Source organism: Pipistrellus hanaki (genome assembly GCF_964339955.1).
Source record: "Pipistrellus hanaki genome assembly, chromosome: 6".
Classification (NCBI taxonomy): Eukaryota; Metazoa; Chordata; class Mammalia; order Chiroptera; family Vespertilionidae; genus Pipistrellus; species Pipistrellus hanaki.
In genome coordinates this window covers 41,496,015-41,515,793 of record NC_140508.1, presented here as the reverse complement: position 1 = coordinate 41,515,793, position 19,779 = coordinate 41,496,015, and the positions used below count along the sequence as shown (strand labels likewise).

At 41.4% G+C, this 19,779-nt stretch overlaps 1 protein-coding gene and 1 pseudogene across 2 annotated transcripts in view; one reads left to right on the top strand and one right to left on the bottom strand.

Moving 5' to 3' along the window:
* Window positions 1-4,067: 4,067 nt before the first annotated feature.
* ONECUT2 (one cut homeobox 2) overlaps window positions 4,068-19,779 on the bottom strand; it is a gene marked incomplete at its 5' end in the record, with an annotated part of 57,360 nt that continues 41,648 nt past the window's right edge. The window contains one exon of the mRNA XM_084887154.1: window positions 4,068-16,131. Within this exon, the coding sequence (XP_084743280.1) occupies window positions 15,845-16,131 (287 nt within the window). The 3' untranslated portion in view covers window positions 4,068-15,844. The remainder of the gene's footprint in view (window positions 16,132-19,779) is intronic.
* On the top strand, window positions 18,158-18,786 carry LOC311624723 (nucleophosmin-like; annotated as a pseudogene). The gene has a single exon. The product of its transcript is annotated as a nucleophosmin-like (transcript).

The following is a 19,779-nucleotide window of genomic DNA, read 5'->3' as shown; positions in this document are numbered from 1 at the left end:
GAAAGGGCATGTATTATACATTGGTTGCGGGCATATCCCCAGTAGGGGGTGTGCAAGAGGCAACTGGTCAATGTTTCTCATCGACGTTTCTAGCTCTCTATCTCTCTCCCTTCCTCTCTGTAAAAAATCAATAAAATATATTTTTTAAAAGAATTCTTTAGTGCATTATCTTAGAGAAAATAATAATCCAAAATGTGACCTATACTAAAAATATCTCCAAAATATTTTTTTTAATATATTTTATTGATTTTTCACAGAGAGGAAGAGAGAGATAGAGAGTTAGAAACATCGATGAGAGAGAATCATCGATCAGCTGCCTCTTGCACACCCCCTACTGGGGATGTTCCCCGCAACCAAGGTACATGCCCTTGCCTGGAATCGAACCCGGGACCTTTCAGTCCGCAGGCCGACACTCTACCACTGAGCCAAACCGGTCCCGGCTCCAAAATATTTTTTGACAAAAAAATGGAAGGCACTTTAGATATAACTTATCCCAACCTAATCTTGTTGGAGAGACTGAAGCCCAGCGAGCTCAATGACTTACTCAAAGCCATATAACTAACGTGTGGCACAGCTTAGATTTCATGGGAGGCCCCAAATTTGTTTGTTTTTATTGATTACTCCATATGGTGGCAATAATGTGATCCTCTTTTTGCTTTAGCACATGTGAGCTCATTTGAAATCTGTGCAAGGATAACTTTAGGATAAGTTAACTAAAGTTTTGATGGATTAAGAAAAAGGCAGTCTTACGGGGACATCCTTAACCATTTGTGATTGTTAATATGAATGAGAGATTTGATTATAAAATCTGCCTTGCATCCTGGCAGAGGTAAGAGGTTGCAGTTCTACCAAGCAGACAACTTCCCTGTCCTTTAAGGAACCACAGTGGGATATAGTAGGGGCGGGGGGGGGGGGGGGTGGGGGGCGGGATGGGAGTGAAGATGCTATTCCTTTCCATGAAAAGAGAAAAAAGCCGACTGAGCCATGGTCAATGAATGAAAGCAGTTTATTTGACATTAATTGCAGAATTTACAGCACTACCATTTAATGATAGGAAGAAGAATAGAAAGAATCCAGTGTAAGCAGTGTTGCAGACAAACCATTAGGGGGGAATTAAGTAAATTGAAAATGCAATTAACATTCAAAGACATGTTCCCCAAAACTGGGAGCTTATCAAGGGGTAAGGAGCCCCCCCGCTAATGGTATGGGATCCTCATCCCCAGCAGGATTTCAGGGCAGCCACTGAACATATACCTTGCTGACCATCCCTGGGAAGTCTTTCAGCACAGTCTGACTTAACATGTCTGAGATGGGGCAAAATCTAGGTCATTCTATGCTTTGGAAATTTAGCTCAGGGTGAAAAGAAACTAAGATTGTGGACGAACTAGGGTTTTCTTTTTCAAAACAGAAGCGAATGGCAATTTGAGGGGCGTGTTTTCCTGATTTTAAACATGAGAGGTGATGTCAAAGAGATTGACTAAAAAGTGAAAGTTGAAGTCCCTCCCCTGTCTGATTTTCTTGGAAATAACATATGTAACAGCCAGGAACTGGGACCAGAGCTGTGCATGTGACTCTGATCTCTTGTCCCCTTGGAATCTGGATAGAGACCCAGGGAAAGGAGCTGGATTTTTACTATTGGGCTGGGTTTCTGGAAGAACTGACCTAGAAGCCATGTGGTGGAGCATGGGCTGTCACAGGGGAGGATAACTACCCTGTAGCCATTTTCCTGGGGCTTAAACGCTCTCTTCTTTCTATTTTAAACTTTAAACAGAGCTGGGGCAAATTCTCTTCTTTCCTTCTTCCTCCTTTCCCTCATTTTAGTCCTCTTTAAAATTATAAAGTTACCACTGGATTGGAAGCAAGGATTCAAGCCCCACAGGCCAGCATGTGAAATAAAAAGGACTGACTCAATCTGGAGAACAACAATCAGTGAAAGAAAGATGTTCTCCCTTTGGTGGGAGGATGGTTTCTCTAGCAAGAATTCATTGACCAAGAAAGAATGTACAGTTCCCGTACTAAGAAAAGGTTAACATGGGAAGAAAGATCAGAAGAGGAAGGATGGAAAAATAAAAAAGGCCAGGCTCTTTCTTTCCAGTCCAAAAACACAGCTTCTTTGAGAAACGCAAAGGGTAAAGAAGAGAACTAACTGAAATGTTGGTCAACCCTGAAATACCTTTGCCCGTGAAATTCTTTGGCATCCTAGCCCAGGGAGAAGAGACTGGAATGCTCTAGGATTGGGGGTGGGGGTGGGGAGAGAATAAGATTTGGTGATTGGAAATATGAATTGAAAAAGAAACTAGAACCAAGATTATGCCTGTTGCCCTGGATGGTGTTCTCAGTGGTTAGAGCTTTGGTCTGTGGGCCAAAGGGTCCAGGTTTAATTCTGGGTCAAGGGCATGTGCCTGGGTTACAGGCTTAATCCCTGGCCTAGGTCAGAGGATGTGCAGGAGGCAGCTAATTGATGTGTCTCTTTCACATCTATCACATCTATGCCTCTCTCTCTCTCTCTCTCTCTTTTCCCCTCCTTTCCACTCTCTCTAGAAATCAATGGAAAAAATATCCTTGGGTAAGGATTAACAACAACAACAAAAGATTATGCCTGTTACAATCTCAGTCTCTGCCTGCCAAGCTTAGATGTTATCATTTTGTCAGTACAGAGGTTGTCTTCTTATTTCAGAAATTCCAATTTGCCAGATGTCATATAGCCTTTCATGATAAGAAGTTTGCTGGTACTATTTAGACTTTTGTTACACAAAATGACATAGTAAAGAAAGGAAATAATTTAGCTTCAAGGAAGTATCTGTTAATGATACAATTACTCAGCTAACAGTCTTTGAATACTTAACCTTTCTCACCAGGTTCCCTGTCATAATCTGAAAATAAAATAAAACAAAACAAAACTCCCCTCTGCCCTAGCTGGTTTGGCTCAGTGGGGAGAGCAGACCAAAGGGTCCTGAGTTTGATTCTGATCAAGGACACATAACTTGGTTGCAGGCTCCTCCCTGGCTTGGGCCTTGGTTGGGGTTCATCCAGAAGGCAACCAATTGATGTGTTTCTCTCACATCAATATTTCTCTTTGTCTTTCCCTTCCTCTTCCATTCTAAAAATCAATGGAAAATTAGCCTCAGGTGAGGATTAAAACAAATGAAAAAACAAACAAATAAAAACTCCCCTGAATAGAAACTTAAGCTAAATGCCAAATTGAGACAAAGCAAAGAAAATGGGAAGAAATCATGAACTCTATAGCTTTTTGAAGAGGTCTTTCAGGCAGCGATAATGTAGGCATTGACGGGCCATTTTCTTGGTTCAGTAGCTGAGGTTCAGCCTGTCTCCTAAGAAAGATCCACAGCATGAGCAGTATGCATGGCCCCTGAGAGAGTGGCAGTGAGGTCTCCTTTTCCTTCTTGTGTTTCCCCAATCAAAGACCTGGGACTAGCTAAGATGTAAATTAGAAAAAAAAAAAAAATCACAGAAAAACCCATCCATGCCTTTCTTTGTTTTCCAAACAATCCTCTGCACAAATTATAGATGAAATAGCTAAGCCAGAATGCACAGGAAGTGTGATGGGGGTTGGTTTGGAAGAGCCCCCTGGACTGTGGGGATTGGACCCTTTACAGTAGTTAAGTGGGGAGGAAGACACCTTCAGCGATGGCACAGGTGAAGCCAACAGTTGGCTGCCCTCACCTTGGCTGGTGGAGCCCAGCCTGGTGGAAGGTGCCTGCCTGCTGCGCCACCAAAGACTGAGGATTACTACTTTCTCTTCCTGCCTTTTCTGTAAGAATTGGGGCCTGCCTGCATGCTGGCATGTGCTCAAGGCCAAGGGATTCCGGAGACGTGCTGGGGCGAAGAGGGAGTAAGGTTGGAAAGTTTGGGCCCAGCTCTCTTTAAAGCTGATAGTTATGGAGAACTCCTCCTAGGGACAGCACCGACCTTCTAGCCCATGACCTTCCATTTTTCAGGCCGGGCCCACATTCCCACCATGAGAGCAGGAGCGAAATCCAGGCCACACTGAGGTAATCCCACAGTTCTGTGTCTCCAAGGAAAAGGACACCCACGGGCACAAAGCATTGAGTAAAAACCCTTTAATAACAAAATAACATTCACGATGTAGCTACTTCAGTTGTCTGGAAAACTCAGCTTACACTTGATTCAACATATCACTTTCCACAAAGTCTAAAAAAAAAAAAAAAAAAAGACATAGGATGGCATAACAAAATATACCTCGAGTTTCATATGACAGGACTTCTTGGCAAATCCTAGTGGACCAGACCCGTGCGTTGCTTATAATAAAAAGGGCAGGGCACCTTCATGCCTCAGACATTCCTCTGTTTACTTTGGATGGAAAATGCATTTGAACCTTGTAGATACTACAATACCTGCATCAAGAGGAATTGTTTGTGGGTTTGTGAGTGTGAAAACTTCACTGAAACAAATATTCGATTTGGTTTATTGCGGAAGAACACAAAGTTTTCTGAAAGATTAAACACGATTACAATCATTAACTGTCTTACAAAAGCCAACTTAAAATTCTTGTATCCATTCCCATCTTTGGCAGGTTAATAAGGGGAAAATATAAAAAAAAAAAAGACTACTATTACAAAGCTTTCATTATCACCATCTATCTACTTTATAAGGCAAAAAAAAGTTTGTGTTATTAATGAAAATGAATTCCCAGTGTTGTCTCATTGACAGGAAATATGAATGCTCTACTGTTGGTGGTTTCCAATGTTTTGCATAGCAGGCTGCTGCTTTCCCAACTCTGGGCTGCACTCTCCTATGCAAAGTGTGCTTGGCAGTTGATTTGGCTTTATGTCAACATTTTGGTTTGGAAAATAGGTATGAAACTGGAGAGTGGGTCTCAGAACCGAAATATAAGAAAGAACAACTTTTCATTTGCAAATGAAAAATACTTTTTGAGATCTCGAGCCTCAGATAACTAGGGAGTTTAAAGCAAGATAGTTTTCTGAAACAGGAATTCAAAACTTCTTCCACTTCCCATTTAGGATAGATGTCGTATTATTGGGCAGGAAAGAGCAAGTTACAGTCCTCTCCAACTCTGGGGAAGAAGAACCACGATGTGGCTGCACAGGTGATGCTGTAGGGAATGGTCATCTATTTTTGCCCAAATCACTGGACTAGTTGGTGGAGTTATCCAGGAGAATGGACAAAACAATAAAAAGCCATAGAATAATGATTTATACAGATGTCATTTGAATTTCTATTGGGCATTTGACCTGACAACAAAATACTAGAAGAAACCAAGCATAATCCAAGTGGTCACTCCCAAACAGGGTCAGGAGAGGTGAGAGCTGGATGGATTCACATCTCCATGCACATGGCTAGTTAGGTCTGAGGTCATGAACATAAAGCCAAAATGATGCCCTTTTGTGGAGACTGAAGATGCAGAGTTGAGTTGTTTTCAATGCTTGTTTCCAAACCCCTCTTGCACAGCATGAGACAGCTGTGTCACAAGGATCCCGGTTGTGGACAACAAGTTGGCTAACTCAAACTTGGAATGACCGTTCTCATAACATTTGAACCCAGTTCAACCAACTCATTTTGAAATCCCAACAGATGTGAAGGTATTTTCAAGGTGAGACATCTCCCATGGAAACCAATATTACCACTGCCTGAGGCTGAACTGTGTACATTTTCACAGTTTAATGTATACACAACTGTTCCACAACCGCTAACAAACGATTGGCGCCCATGCATAAATAAAGTCCATTGAACCAAAGGGGAAGGACGATCTAGTTCAAAATGAAATGTTGCTATTAAGACCACAATGCATCACACTGCTAAGTTTTTAGCCTCATGCATAAACTTATAGCACACTGATTGGCAGTTGCTAATTATAATACTACACTGTTAACACAGAACAATTAATTGTTCAGACCAAGTAGCACAAATGTAGAAAATAATAATTTTTTTTTCAACAGAGCAAATGAACACAGATTGTTTCTTCAGCAAAATATGAAACTGTAAACTTTGGGCTCATTCTGCAACTTTCCCCAATCAAGAATAAATAAAACCCAAAGGGGGGGGAAAAAAGAACATACATTTTTTTAAGCGCACCTTTTCGTCTATTACAAAAGCACAACCTAAAACATATAAAGCTTTTTTTTTTCCTTTTTTCTTTTTTTAAATCACAGTTACCAAAAAGAAACAGTGAATATTTATTACATACGCTATAATAACATTACTCTAAACACTATTATCTATGAGGTATATCTGAGAAAATTCGGTAAGGAATTGCGCGGTCTGCATTGCCAACATGCCCAGGGTTCATATTAAAGCTTTGGAACCATGAAGAACTAGAAAAGGGAGAAGGACAGGGAGCAGAAGGAAGAGACAGAGAGAACCTTTGGTATTATAAATCTTGTTCTTTGCAGGGTTGCGTTGCAAAGCACCACAGTACAATAAGCCCACCAATTTACTGTATGGAGGCCCAGTTGAAGCTGAGGTATTCACAGGAAGGATTAAAAAAAGCACAGAGAGGTCCAGACTGGCTAAATCGTTGCTTTGGTTCAAGCAAGGCACTCGTCCCGTGGTTATGTCACACTTTGCAAGTGAAGCATGAGGCTGAGGGGAGATTGCTGAGGAGGGGTCTGCCAATTGGGGATGTTTTCTGTGTTCAGGCTGCCATCGCTCCCTCTAGGTTCCCTCTTGCAGGGGAGGTGGTCTTTGCTTAGAGGGGAGCACTCTGCTGCTGAATGCTCAGATCTCTGGTGGGCCTCCCGGGTGTTTTGAGACTTCTGTTGCCAGTAGGAATTGGGGAAGAAAACCAATGCAACGTCCTGTTTGAAAGGAAGGCCCTACAAGCCTGCCATGTAGAGGGGAAGGTGGACCTTTCAGCTTGTCTGGACTGGAGGGAACTTTCGCAAATCAGTCTGGTGCTTGGAAACCATAGGAAGGGGATAAGTGAGTCTCCTAAATGTGGTCATCTGTCTTCTAAATTCCTCTACTAGCTACTCTTGGTCGAGGCATGCGCTGATTGATCTTTTTCTTTCTTAGCTTCTTTGTGTACATGGTCCCTTTAAAAGCTCAAAGATAGCTACATCTCTATGTGAAATGCAAAATACTAGTGCTCAATAAAGAGCTGTACAGATGACAGGTGGGTCTTTGCATTTGTCTCAGACCCATTTGGTCAGAAGCTGAGAATGATTCATTGGCCAACATGCAAGTCACTCTAATGAATGGACCTTAAGAGTGACTGAATCATGTAATGGAAAAATAAAAAATAAAAGAGACTAATTTTATAAGTAAGAAGGGAAGAGAGAAGCAAATTAAAGTAATCATTTCTTAACTTGCTTGTCTATTCCTCTGAAATTTTGGGTCATCTGTCATTTACAATAAATAATCCTTGACATAGGCTTAATGTTCTCTCACTAGAAATGAAATGTAAACACACACCTACAATTCCAGAGGAAAAGGCAAAAGCTGACTAGTAAATGTCACCTGTACAAATGGTAATCAAATTCCTTTTCTCTGATACCAACCTAAAATATCCATAATAATTAAACTCAATTGGCCACGAACAAACTCTCTCTTCCCATTGAATGAAAGTGTATGGATAGCACACTTTGTAATGGGAAACTTCAATCGTGATCACATCGGATCAATGTGTGCTTCCAAGGCAAAAACCTCTCGATGGGCCCTCATATTTCAAGGCTGGCCACTTTTGTAGCAACTGACCATATGTGACTTCCTACCGAGGTTCTAACTAGACAAACACTGAAATGCCTCTGACTATTTTTACCCACTGAAATGTTAAGTGATAAGCCCGGGGCCTACTCCTTGCTAAAGGATTGCCACCCTGCTCTTTGCCAAGTGTGGCCTGTCTCCTGCAGGGGAAGCGCGGAGCACTGGAGCAGGAGGCCTTTGCCTCTGTGTAGTGTTAACTCCTCCAGGCCTCCGGGGGAAGGGGAGTGCTGACTAAATGATTTCTAAGCTCCCTTCTAGCTCTACTGTTGAGTGGTTAGAGTTTCTATGGTCCAGTAATTGGAAATCTTGACCGTTTTAGCTCCATAGTAAGGACAAGGTCATGGCTAGGATTGAAGGCCACTTCCAACCAGACTTCTTCACCCATGTGGCACTGGAATTTAAGGAATCCAATTACAGCAGCAACTGAATTTGCATCCTGAACATGTGTTAGGGATGGGGGACAAACGAGAGAAACACAGAAAATATCCCTTCTCAAATTAGCAGCCGCCGTCGCACAGGTAATTCTTTCTTTGGGGTATCTGAGCTGTGGCTGTACATACCATACATCAGAGAGAATAGTTAAAATTGTAAAAGAGCACAAGCAAAATGCAGACCGCACAGAGAAAGAAATCTTTGGTATCTTTGGTGTCTCAACACGATTAAAATTACAAATGGAAAAAGTCAGTGAGGTAGCCTTCTTTGGTTCTCACTAGAAATAGAAAGTTTTTCCTTTTTTTTTTTCTTTTTTCTGCTTTTTTTTTTTTTCCTTTTCTGTTTTGTTGTTTTACACACACACATAGTTCATTCTTGGAAGCAGCTAGTGTAAGGGTTTCTCTCTTTTTGCAGTTACGATTTTTTAAAATGTATTTTTCCAGTTTCTGTATAGAAGCCCCGAAATCCAGGCTGGTGAAGCAGGGTCTCGGCTTATGTTTTCTGAATGCACAGGTTCAAGTTGAATAGTCATTGCTTGTCCACAGACTTTGCTCTGTTGTTCTGACCGCAAACAAACTATAGTGCTCTCTGTTGTTTTAAATAAAAAATATAAACTATACAGTGCACCTTTCACAGGTGCTGAATAAGTTAAATAAATAAGTTACATTAGGAAGGCTCTGCGGGCCCCAATAACTCAAAGGTGAAGTTTGCCTGGTACCAGCTGAGGCTGCGAACTTAAATTAAATAATTTAATAATTGTTATTTAAACTATTTTCAAAGTTAATTCAAGAAGGAAACATACCTCAATTTATCTTTCTTTCTTTTTTTCTTTTTTTTCCTGTAACCTGTACTTTTCCCTGTCTGTAACAGAATTTCACTGCTTTATAAAGCAAACTAACCTTCAAGAGATTGGTCTAGATTTTGATAAATAAGCACAAGGAGTAAAATCAAGCTAAGGAAGGATGATTAAATAATTACCCACATCCTATACATTTCTGTACTAGAAACTAATTAAATAAATTAATTACATAGCTGGTTGGGTCATAACCCAATGAGACAAGAAAAAAAAAATGTTTCTTTTGACTGTCTTCATTTTTTGATGGACAACATTTATTAACCTCTTTCAATAGTGTAAATGAAAGTAAAGCAGGAAATGATAACCTCTAAAATTTATGCTCAGAAAGACCATTTAGATGTGACAAGCATGAAAAAATAATCACCACTTCCCCCCCTCTAGCTAGCGCGGCCCCCTCAATACCACGTCACCATTGTCTCAACCCTGGGAACCAGAGTCCACTTTTTCCCTACTAGTTTGCGCTTTCTTTTGCTATTTTTTTTTCCTTTGTTTCATTCTTTTTGCCCCTTTTCAGGTCTTTGGATTTAGCTTTAGTTATGAGAGATCCAGAATAAAGCTATTCAACCGAAGTAATCAAGCATATGTATCATTCTTACACAGATGATTAAAGAACATCCAAGGTTTCTTGAAAGTTGAGTTTATCTTGGATGTGCCCAAATGAAGGTAATTCCAGGTGCACACAAGGAAGATGTTTCTCCCCCTGAACTTGAGTTCTACATGTTACAATAAAGAATGAAAACCATGTACATTGTAGATGTACTACATACATGTTAAATGATCATTTAAAATGTATTTATTGTAACAGATGAAAGTAGATGTGTATGGCGATGTCTGTGCGCAGGTATCTGTGCACAGTCTAGACACGCATAGGTAATGTGTGTGGCTATAAGGACATCATGAGAATACATGTAGAAAGATGTATGTAAACCTGTATACATCCAAGCTGACAGACTGTGTGAGCTTGAGGCAGACTTATCTGGCCAGGTTTATGCTATTTGAAATGTCTGCTGCTAACAATGGGGCAGAGTGGAAGACTTCCATGGGATGACCAAACTCGTGGCAATGTGTTTTTTCCTATGCACGTTACCTGACTAAAAAGGTATTGCCTGGCTAATTCCAGTCGGCAAACTCAAACACCGATAAGGAAAGCTCGGGCTCCAGTTTTAACTTGCCCAAGACTGTCGGGGTCATTTTGGTATCTGAGAACAATGAGTATTTCCGGTCCTGTGGGATTCAATTGCCCATCAGTCTCTTTTATAAGATTTGTGTCTACCTATGTGAAGCCCTATTTTATTTTAATAATTATTTTTGTATTTTATAGAGCATTCTGAGACTTCCTAAAACAAATTAAACAAACCCTCCCTTTCTCCTGTCCCTGGAAAGAAAAACATCAAGGGTAGAAAATTGGCATTGGGACATCCACATTTACAGCCAATTCATGAACTTGTGAGATCTTTACAAATTCAGGTGCCCTTTTTTCCTTTGGTAAGGACTTTGTAACCTTGATAAGCAGGATCTCCTGCTCTTTTACAGGTGACTTAGTCTTAGTGAAAGATACAAAATTATTAAGCTAGTCAGTCTCACAGGTAAACATTAGAAAGCTATAGGCACCAGCTCTCTCCCTTCTTCATCTACCATTTCCCCATTCATTCCTCACGGTTAGGCTAACAAGTCCAAATCATACAACATCAGCAGCAACAACAACAAAAAGTCAGCTCTGATCTCTTAGGAATTGTGATAATTATGTTCCCACTACTTGGGTCTGGGTTTTGGTATAAACTGGGACCATATGAATCATCTCTTTTTCTCTATTTGTTAATAGAGTTTATTACTCTTTAATAACACTGGAACCCAGCCTGTTCTTTTTATACTTTTAAAAACTTCTACTATACAACTTCCTGAAAATCCAAGTTCACTGCAAATCCAACTTCCTGGAAATCCAAAGGGTACTGTTGTGACACTATGTAATTCTACCAATATTTTCAAAAGTGGGGAAGTGTCCTTCCCTCCCTATCCAGGTGGTAATGATTTTTAAAAATCTGTTCAATTTTAATTTATTGGCATTAATAGGTGGGTGCCCAGCATAGATAAGGTAAAATGATTGATTGTTTAAAATGTATTTATATTTGGCTTTGAAATACATTGTTTGACTTACAAACATGCATGTATATATGTGTGTATCAGATTTGCCTTCCTAATTTTATTTTACTTTAGCTATGAATGAAAATTAGCTTGCATTTTCTTAGTCCATAATTGCCAAGATCCTGCAGGAAAAGAGATACTACAGAGCCACTGCTCTCATCTTTCCAAAGAAAGCATCAGGCTGGGTCCTTCCTGACTCATTCTCGCTGGTACCTATAAATGGTACAGCCTACACACTATTTTACATTTTGGAAAAGCCCTTATTGTTGGGGTTGAGTTTTTATTATTGTTGCTGCTTTCCTTCAAAAAATATTGGCTCTTAATAAAAATTTCCTGGAATGAAAGAATTATATTCCCGGAACCAAAATCACATTGAAAACAAAAGTAAAGAATAAAGAGAAGTATTTTTCCACTCAATAGCCTTTGGATTTCTGGTGCCTCAAGACTGTGAATTTTGGTTCAGGACTGTCCCTTCACACTGTTTCTCCCATTGCTGATGGCTGAGACATGCCTGGAATTTTATTTATTTATTTATTTATTTATTTATTTATTTATTTATTTATTTAGATTGAAGAAATGGACCCTAAACTATAACATGACCAAACAATTATTTTTTCCCTGAAATTATTAATTTAAAAGTAAGATTTAAAAATGCTTGAGGAAACTCATGGGTCAAATTCCATTACCTTTCAATTTTTTCCTTTTCAGATTTTTAACAAATTGAAATTTGGTAGGATTTACAATTTTGATACATAAATATATGATACACACATGTATTCATGTATGTACATAAATGATTTTTAAAACACACATTCCTCTCTAGTATGACATTATCTGGTGAGATGTTTATGAAAAGTCCTTGGAGGGGAGTTCTTGGTTTTTTACATTATGACCTCTTGCTCAGGTCACCAGGAACACAGAAGGTGTATGTGGCTACCCCTCATTTGGGCCAGTGTGGCAATCTCAGGCCACAAAGGCAGCCTCTTTTGGATTAGACATCTTCCAATGAAGCCAGAGACTGAAATGCTGAGATTTAGAGTACCAAAGAATCACTAATCAAACCAAGCAGGCCTGGCTGCTCAATCTACTCTTGATAGAACAACCATTTTCACTGGCCACAAGTCACGAGGAATCATTTGGAAATATGCACGTTGAAATTCATTTTTATCAACCAATATGGAATGTTCCCCTGCTGAAATAATGCTCTTTTTTGGTCATTTGACAAACGAGACATGGAGTATGAGCAAGAGACAAAGAGACATGGAAAAGTCAAGGAACAGCCCTAGGAAGGGTGAATGACAGAAGTCCGGGAGAGTCGCAGCTCCATGGCTGCTGACACTGAGAAGGGAGACCCACATGGTGAAGGTGAGAGTGGGACAAGGCAAGGGACTATGGGGCTCCCAGGGGCAGGACCCTGCTTTGTATTTTCTCTCCAGGACTGAGACCCACCCCCACCCCAACAACACCACCGCCTTACCCCAGAGCCAGGTGGTTATACGCAGGCTTGTCTATGCAATTTGGTAATTACCACCCTGAGGAAACCTGATGAACCCACTGCAATGGGAGGTGCTTCCCCTTTAAGAAGTCCCTTTAGTAGATCTACTCACAAGGAGGATCTAGCACACCTGGACCGGGAAGCTCCTGGAGAACAGATTTCTGGGCTGGCCTCATCTCCGTAACTGGTGGGAATGGACCATGGAGTCTTCCCTGAAGATGAGCACCCCACTGGCCCTGGCCTAGTTCTGGGGTGGGACGGGGGATGGGCCTCACCACCTTGATCACCGTTGAGGCATAGATTAGCGATGACTCCAAATACAAATAAAACTCATTTTCACTATGGATCCATTTATCAACAGCTTATCAAGGTGGCCCTTGACTTTCAACCTTTCCCAGGGTTTTCACAGAAATGTGAATACTCCAAGTCACCCATAGTGATAAATGAACTCTGGGATGGCATGAGAAATGAGCAAAATTCTGAACAGAACACTTAATCAGTGAAACACTGGACAAAAACAAGACATGAATTTGGGCAGCAATAATTTTTGGGGTTATCACCAATGTCAAGTTGAATCTATATATGTGTTCATATATTATATATATATATATTGATATATCTTTCTTTAGAAATGCAACTTTACAGCTGATTTTTAAAAAGCTAATAGAAAAGTAGAAACTGGCAATTATTTTTACATGTTTCCCCCCACCCCCAAATGAAGCCCTGTTAGGATGTAGCAATCAAATGAGGCTGTCAATTCCTCTATAAACTCTTTGGTTCTGTGGCTTGGGCGAGGATGTGTCACCAAGACCCCTAACCCTGACCCTCACTCCCCTCCCCTCCCCTGATGATAAGACTGAACAAAGAAGGAACCTTAAGTCTAAGGGATTAGCAAAGAACATTCAAATGACACTACCATTCCCCACGCTCCGAAGAGCAGAGAGAAGAGAGTCGTTCACTATGCCAACATTTTAAACTTGGAGTCCATGGAACCTTTTGAGAGATTCCATATTGGGGTAGAAAGCCATAAAACAAAATGAAAGGGAAACAATAAAATCAAATAAATGACCCTTTCCTTTCGTTGCTCAGAAACAAAATTGATTACCTTTATACAGATCAATGGTACTATTAGTATGTTAGCCAGGCAAGAGGAGATAATGAACTGAAACAAAAGGTGTGAGAAATCCTCATCTTTGGTATTGTAGCTGTTGAGGTTTCTGTTGCTCTGTTCCGTGTTCTTTTGAAAAAACTGCATAGGCACAAATTAAAGACAATCTTCAACTTTAAGATTACCGCGTGAGTTGTCAAATGAAGCAGCAGCCACTGAGGCGTTTTCCTTCCATTCTTGTCTCAACCCTTTCTTTAAAATCTGCTTCCAAAAAATGTCCCAAGAGGTCTGTTTGAACACAGTGTGTCTCACTGTATTTTTTATTTTTTTTTCTGGCGTGCTTCCTTCTTCTTGGTGGTGATTTTCATTGATTTACATATTTACTTATTCACCTTAATGGGACAGTTTTGTTTGTTGCAGAAGTAGGTGCAGAAAAAGTTTCTTTGGTTTCGATTAAGTAATTCATAAAAAAAAGTCAGTCTCAAGTGTCTGTAAAGAATCATTGCAGCGTTTGGCTTGCTTTGAACACCCCCATGGTGCCCACCTGGGGCCATTCACTGGTAAATATGCACATCGTGACCTTCGCAATCTCCCAGAGTTCTGTGGGCGCTCTCCTGCTTGCTGTTGGAAGGTGACAGCCACTCCCCGGGTGGCTTGGCTGATGTCCTTGGCATAGCCTGTCTGCTCAGCCTGATGGTGAGCCAAATGCAAGAGCTAAATGCCATTCGGAGTTGCAGAGGCTTTCTGATTTCTAAAAGTAATCACAGTATTTTTAGGCTAGAAAATGGCAAGTAACAAATGTCTTTGGTTTGCAGTATTCTGCTTCTTTGGTGTGCTGTGTTTTCTCCAGTTTTATTCAGCTGTTTTTCTAGGACAACTTAATAATGGAAGAGGTTTAGGACTAGATGCATAACATGTATGGCGATTTGAATTACTATTTTTTTCTTGTTAGAAAACACTGAAAACATCCCTACCAATGGGATGGACGAGAGAACAACCCAAATCTGAAAGAGTGAGAATGTGTTACGTGGTGGTCAAAATGCACAATAGGAGGAACCAGGTGACTAACAACCAAGAAGGATACATTAATGATCTAAAAAAATCTAGATCTTTTAAAATGCTGCATTTGCTCCGTGTACCATAACAGTTAAATTGGCCTCCTGAGTGTGCGTCTGCATTATGTACAAACAGAATTTGTAGCAAACTGCAAAATGTGCTTGAAGCCTTATTCTCAATGATTCCCTAATGACTTCACAATCAGCGTCTTGAAAATCCAGAGGTGGTGAATCCAAAACCTTCCTTTCTTCTCTGTTTGTATTTGTTGTGCTTGATACTTTGAGCTCAAGTGAACTGATTTGTTGTTTTGATGGATCCAAGACCATATTAGATTTCCAGGAGGTAAAGAAAAGAAAATTATAAACTGGACCAACGTAAAGCTTTCAAAACCATTCAGTGAAAAGATGCCTGAGTTGGAAAAACAGGTCCTTGGGTTTGTTTGTTTTTAACTTCATATTTAATACTTGTGCTCAGTAATTATCATATCCGATTTTTTTTAATTTTTTTTTTTTTATGTTATGGCTGTGAACTTTGGTGTATGTTGTGTGATGTGGCTAAGCACTTGGAAAGCAAATGAGGTCATTCTGGTTGCTAGAGTCTTCTCTTAAAGTAGCATCTTGGGAGCCCAAACTCAGGTGGAGTTCCCACAGTTACTCGTGAGAACTCTGGCTGCAAGAGGTTGACAGGACCCCAAGTGGGGCTGTTGACATTTTCAGCAATCCCGAGCTTGGCTGACACTACACTGAAATGAACTTGCTCCAAGAAGGCCCCATTTGGGTTTCTGAGATGCTCAGCATGCTCAGAGGACAAAGTCCGGATCAAGGAGGTTAATTTTCAGCTTGCACTCGGGCTCCATCGCCATTAAAAACAAAACAAAAAAGGACACCTGGCCTATGATTACAGCTAGAAGTTTCTTTTTGAGAGAATTGTGCTTTCAAATCACCAGTGAAGGGCCCCAGCTAAGAATCCAGTGTCTTTTTCCTTTGTGTTTTCTTTTGGTATGTGTTTTCCTCATTGGGAGGCAACTTGTGCCCAACTGAGAGTCCTTCCATCAGGCTTTGGTACAGGTGCTGGGGGTGGCCGAGGAGCCCCCGGTGCTCAGGTCGTCCTGCCACTTCTCCAGGCTGCGGCGCCGGGCGTTCATGAAGAAGTTGCTGACAGTGGTGAGCTCCAGGCCCAGCTGCTGGGAAATGGTGATCTGCATCTCTTTCGACGGGCGCTTGTTCTCCTTGAAGATGGCGAAGAGTGTTCGGCGTTGGAGGTCAGTGAACACCAGGCGGGATTTCTTCTGGGAATTGTTCCTGTCTTTGTTTGGTTCTTGCTCTTTGCGTTTGCATGCTGGAAGGGGAAAGAGAGGAAGGAGAGAGTCAGTCCTGGCTCCCGAGAAGGTGATCTATTGAAAACATCGACAAAGTCAGACCAGGGGATGTAAACTGTTAAACTTTATTGTCTAAATTGCCCAGCTGTCAATAACCAGCCTTCCCAGTTCCTCTCAGGGTGACAGAAGGCATCAGTCAGTATGAGGAGGGGGAAAGAAGACAGAGGGGCTGTTTTCCAGTCTGGTTTGGAACTAGTTGCTTTTTCTACCTCGAATTCACCCCCCACACACACACACGCACACACACTTACACACACACACGCGCGCACACACGTTTCCACCGAAAAGCCTGTTCTTCTGGGAGGTCTGGACTTCTCAGACCAGGCTCCCCTGGAACTCAGAAAAGGCTGAAACAGGGGACAGGTTTCCCAGTAAAGATTCCTTCTTTGTTTATCCCTGTGAGGACCTTACATTTTTGTTGAATGATGCATGTTTGCCATAATCTCATTCTCACATGTACTCTCTCTCATCTAATCTCATCTCTTTGACAGCACAGGAATCACCTGGGAAACTCTCAAATGCAGACTCTTAACGCAGGCAGCCTGGGCCAGGTCCTGAGCATCTGCATTTCTAACAAGCTCCCAGGTGATGCTGCTGGTCCTCATGCCTCAGTTTGAGGACCAAGCCTCTACCTGATTTCTAAAATCTCAGAGAAGCACCTTGAAGGAATGGAAAGTTCCAAATCTGGGCTCCTTCATGGGACCTGGGCAAATTCCTTAACCCCTCAGTGCCTGTCTTCCTGACCTGAATGATGGAAATAATGATGCCCACCTCTATAGAGGCCTACGTGAGTAACATTACGTGAATGCTCCCTCCCCATCTTCCCTCTCACTGGAGTAACCCAGCAATCCCGAGGAAGATAAGCAGGCAGAATTGTTTTCATCTTAAAACAAAATAAATGGAGACCCAAGGGTAAGGAATTGACCTGAGATCAGATTACAAATTTGCTGCAGACCCAGTGCAAGAATCCAGTTCTTCAGTGTCTCCATCTTTCTCTACAGAAATGGCCCCCGTGCTCTGGGCATGAGGCTTGGGGGATCCCACTGTGTGGGGTTCTGGAACCTGTACTCTTACATACCTCCTCGGGCCCCTGAGAGACATGGGAGCCAGTGTGCTTGAGCACATTGCCACCTCAGGTCCCCAGACTATTGTTCCTGCCCAACCTTCTGGGACAGCTGGTGCCAAGCCATCATCTGTGGGATTCTGAGGAAGCCCCCTGATAACCAACTCTGGGCAGGTATCTTCTTCTATAAACATTGGCTGAGACCCTCTGTCAATTCATGCTCCTTTGAATTAACAAAACAGCCTTCAGTTTTCATACTAATACTGACCATTCTGCAGATAATGCTTTATTTGTGCTTTTAATAGAGTGTTTAGACAGTGTTGGCAGCTTCACATTGCCCAATCAGTGGTAATATTTGAAGATTACATATGGAGTATCTGAAGATCACACACACACACACACACACACACACACACACACACACACTCACATATCAAACTTAACAGAAAATGTTAAAGGCTTACTACAGCAAACTGCAGAGAAAGAACAGAGCAATAGATCCATGTATGCCTTCCCAAGAGCTGCCCAAAGCCACCGGATGCCAGGCAGTAGCCTGTGGTCTGCAAATGTACCAGTCTGAGAGCTAAAAAATAATGAGGCAGTAGGTATATAACCTGCCCAGTTCTTACCTCTGACAATGCCATTCACAATTCCTCTTTATATTTTTTATGCTACAAGTTACTTATTTTTCCACGTTTCAAAGAGCCAGGTTGCCCACCACTTCTGACAGTTCCAGAAATAACAAACACTAACAGTATTCATCCCATGATTCTTGCCCACAAAAGCAGTTGGTCAAGGACTGAAGGAAAATAAAAATAGGAGAGCTTTCCTGGTGCAATTCCGTCCTATGCATCTGTCCTGGGGAACAGAAGTTGTTTATCTCTGTCCACCTTCTCTCCCTGCTAAGTGCGTGCTCCCACCCCATGGAAGATTTGATGGACAGAGACATGAGCTCTCTCAGGCCCCAGAACTATTTTTTTCAGTTGTGAACTCAAGGCTGACAAAGATGACCACTTTAAGGTGGATAATGATGAAGAGGGGTGCCGATTATCTTTCTGAGTGACCAGCTTAGGGGCTGGTGCAAAGGATGAGCTGCACATTGCTGAAGCAGAGGCGATGGATTGTGAAGGCAGTCCACTGACAGTTAACACTGGCCTCTGGAAATGTCTGGACAGCTCACGGTTTCCTTTGGTGGCTTTGAATAACACCCCCTGTGGTCTTATGGCTGCAGTGTGGTTCAGGGGCTGTGCATCTTTGTGGACAGCACTTAGTAGCTGTAAAGGAAGATGCAGAGTCAGAAGATGAAGAGGAAGATGTAAAACGCCTAAGTATATCCAGAATGTGTTCTGCCCTTGAAAGTGCTGGCAAAGTTTCACAAAAAAAGTTGCTGCTAATGAAGAAGATGATGTGGAGGAAAATGAAGAAGAAAAAGCTGGAGAAAAACCTCCAGTAGAGGAATTTGCACAAGATACTCCAGCCAAACACAAAGATCAAACCAGAATGGAAAGACTCAAAACCATCAACACCAAGATCAAACAGTCAAAAATCTTAAAAACAAACAAACAAACAAACAACAACAACAACAACAAAAAACAGCAAAGAACAAACAAACTCCTAAAACACTGAAAGCACCTAGTTCTATAGAAGACATTAAAGCAAAAATACAAAGCAAGTATAGGAACAATACATTGAATAATCCTGGCACTACTGGTAAATTAAGCCCAAAGATGGGGAAAGAGGAAAAAGAGAGATAAATATAGTCCATGCTGAGCATCATCAACAGTCCAGACGGAAGTCTTCTATTTTAATCTCAATGCCTTTTCCTGATTTACCACCCACCCATGCCCCCTTCCAGGCTAAAAGCAATCTCACCTTAATCTCCTAAAGCACTTTTCTTCTGACTGCTGTGATTCAGTGAACTTCTTTTCCTACTCGTTCATTTGCCTCACCTCTTTGACCATGTTTTAAACACCTTTGTTTCTCCCTAGCTGCTCAGAAAATACTTGAATGAATAAAAAAATACACCAAAATATAAACAATAATAATAAAAAAAAAACAGGCCACAGTGGCTCAGTTGGTTGAGCATTATTCTGTGCACTGAAAGGTTGCCTGCCTGTTTGACTCCTGGTCAGGGCACATGCCTGGATTGTGGGCTCCATCCCCAGTAGGGAGCGTGCAGGATGCAGGCAATCAATGTTTCACTCTCACATTAATTTTCTCCCTTTCCTTTCCTCTCTCTAAAAATAAAAAAATATTAAAAAAACAAAAACAAAAACATTATACTTTACAGTCAAATGCCCACTTCTAAAGAGTTAGGAAAATCCCAAGGAGCTCCCAAAATCCAGGAATGTGCATTAAAAACCCAACAGAGGGTGGGTGCTCTGCATTGGTATGGGTGGGTTCATCACTGCCAGGTTCCAGCTACTCCAGGAAGGCTCTGCCACTAGAAAGCATGAGGCCACTTGGGTCTACCTCTCCTCCCTCTTATAGGATAAAATCAGAAGGGCACGTATAGGTTGATACTTAATATTACATGATGGTGAGG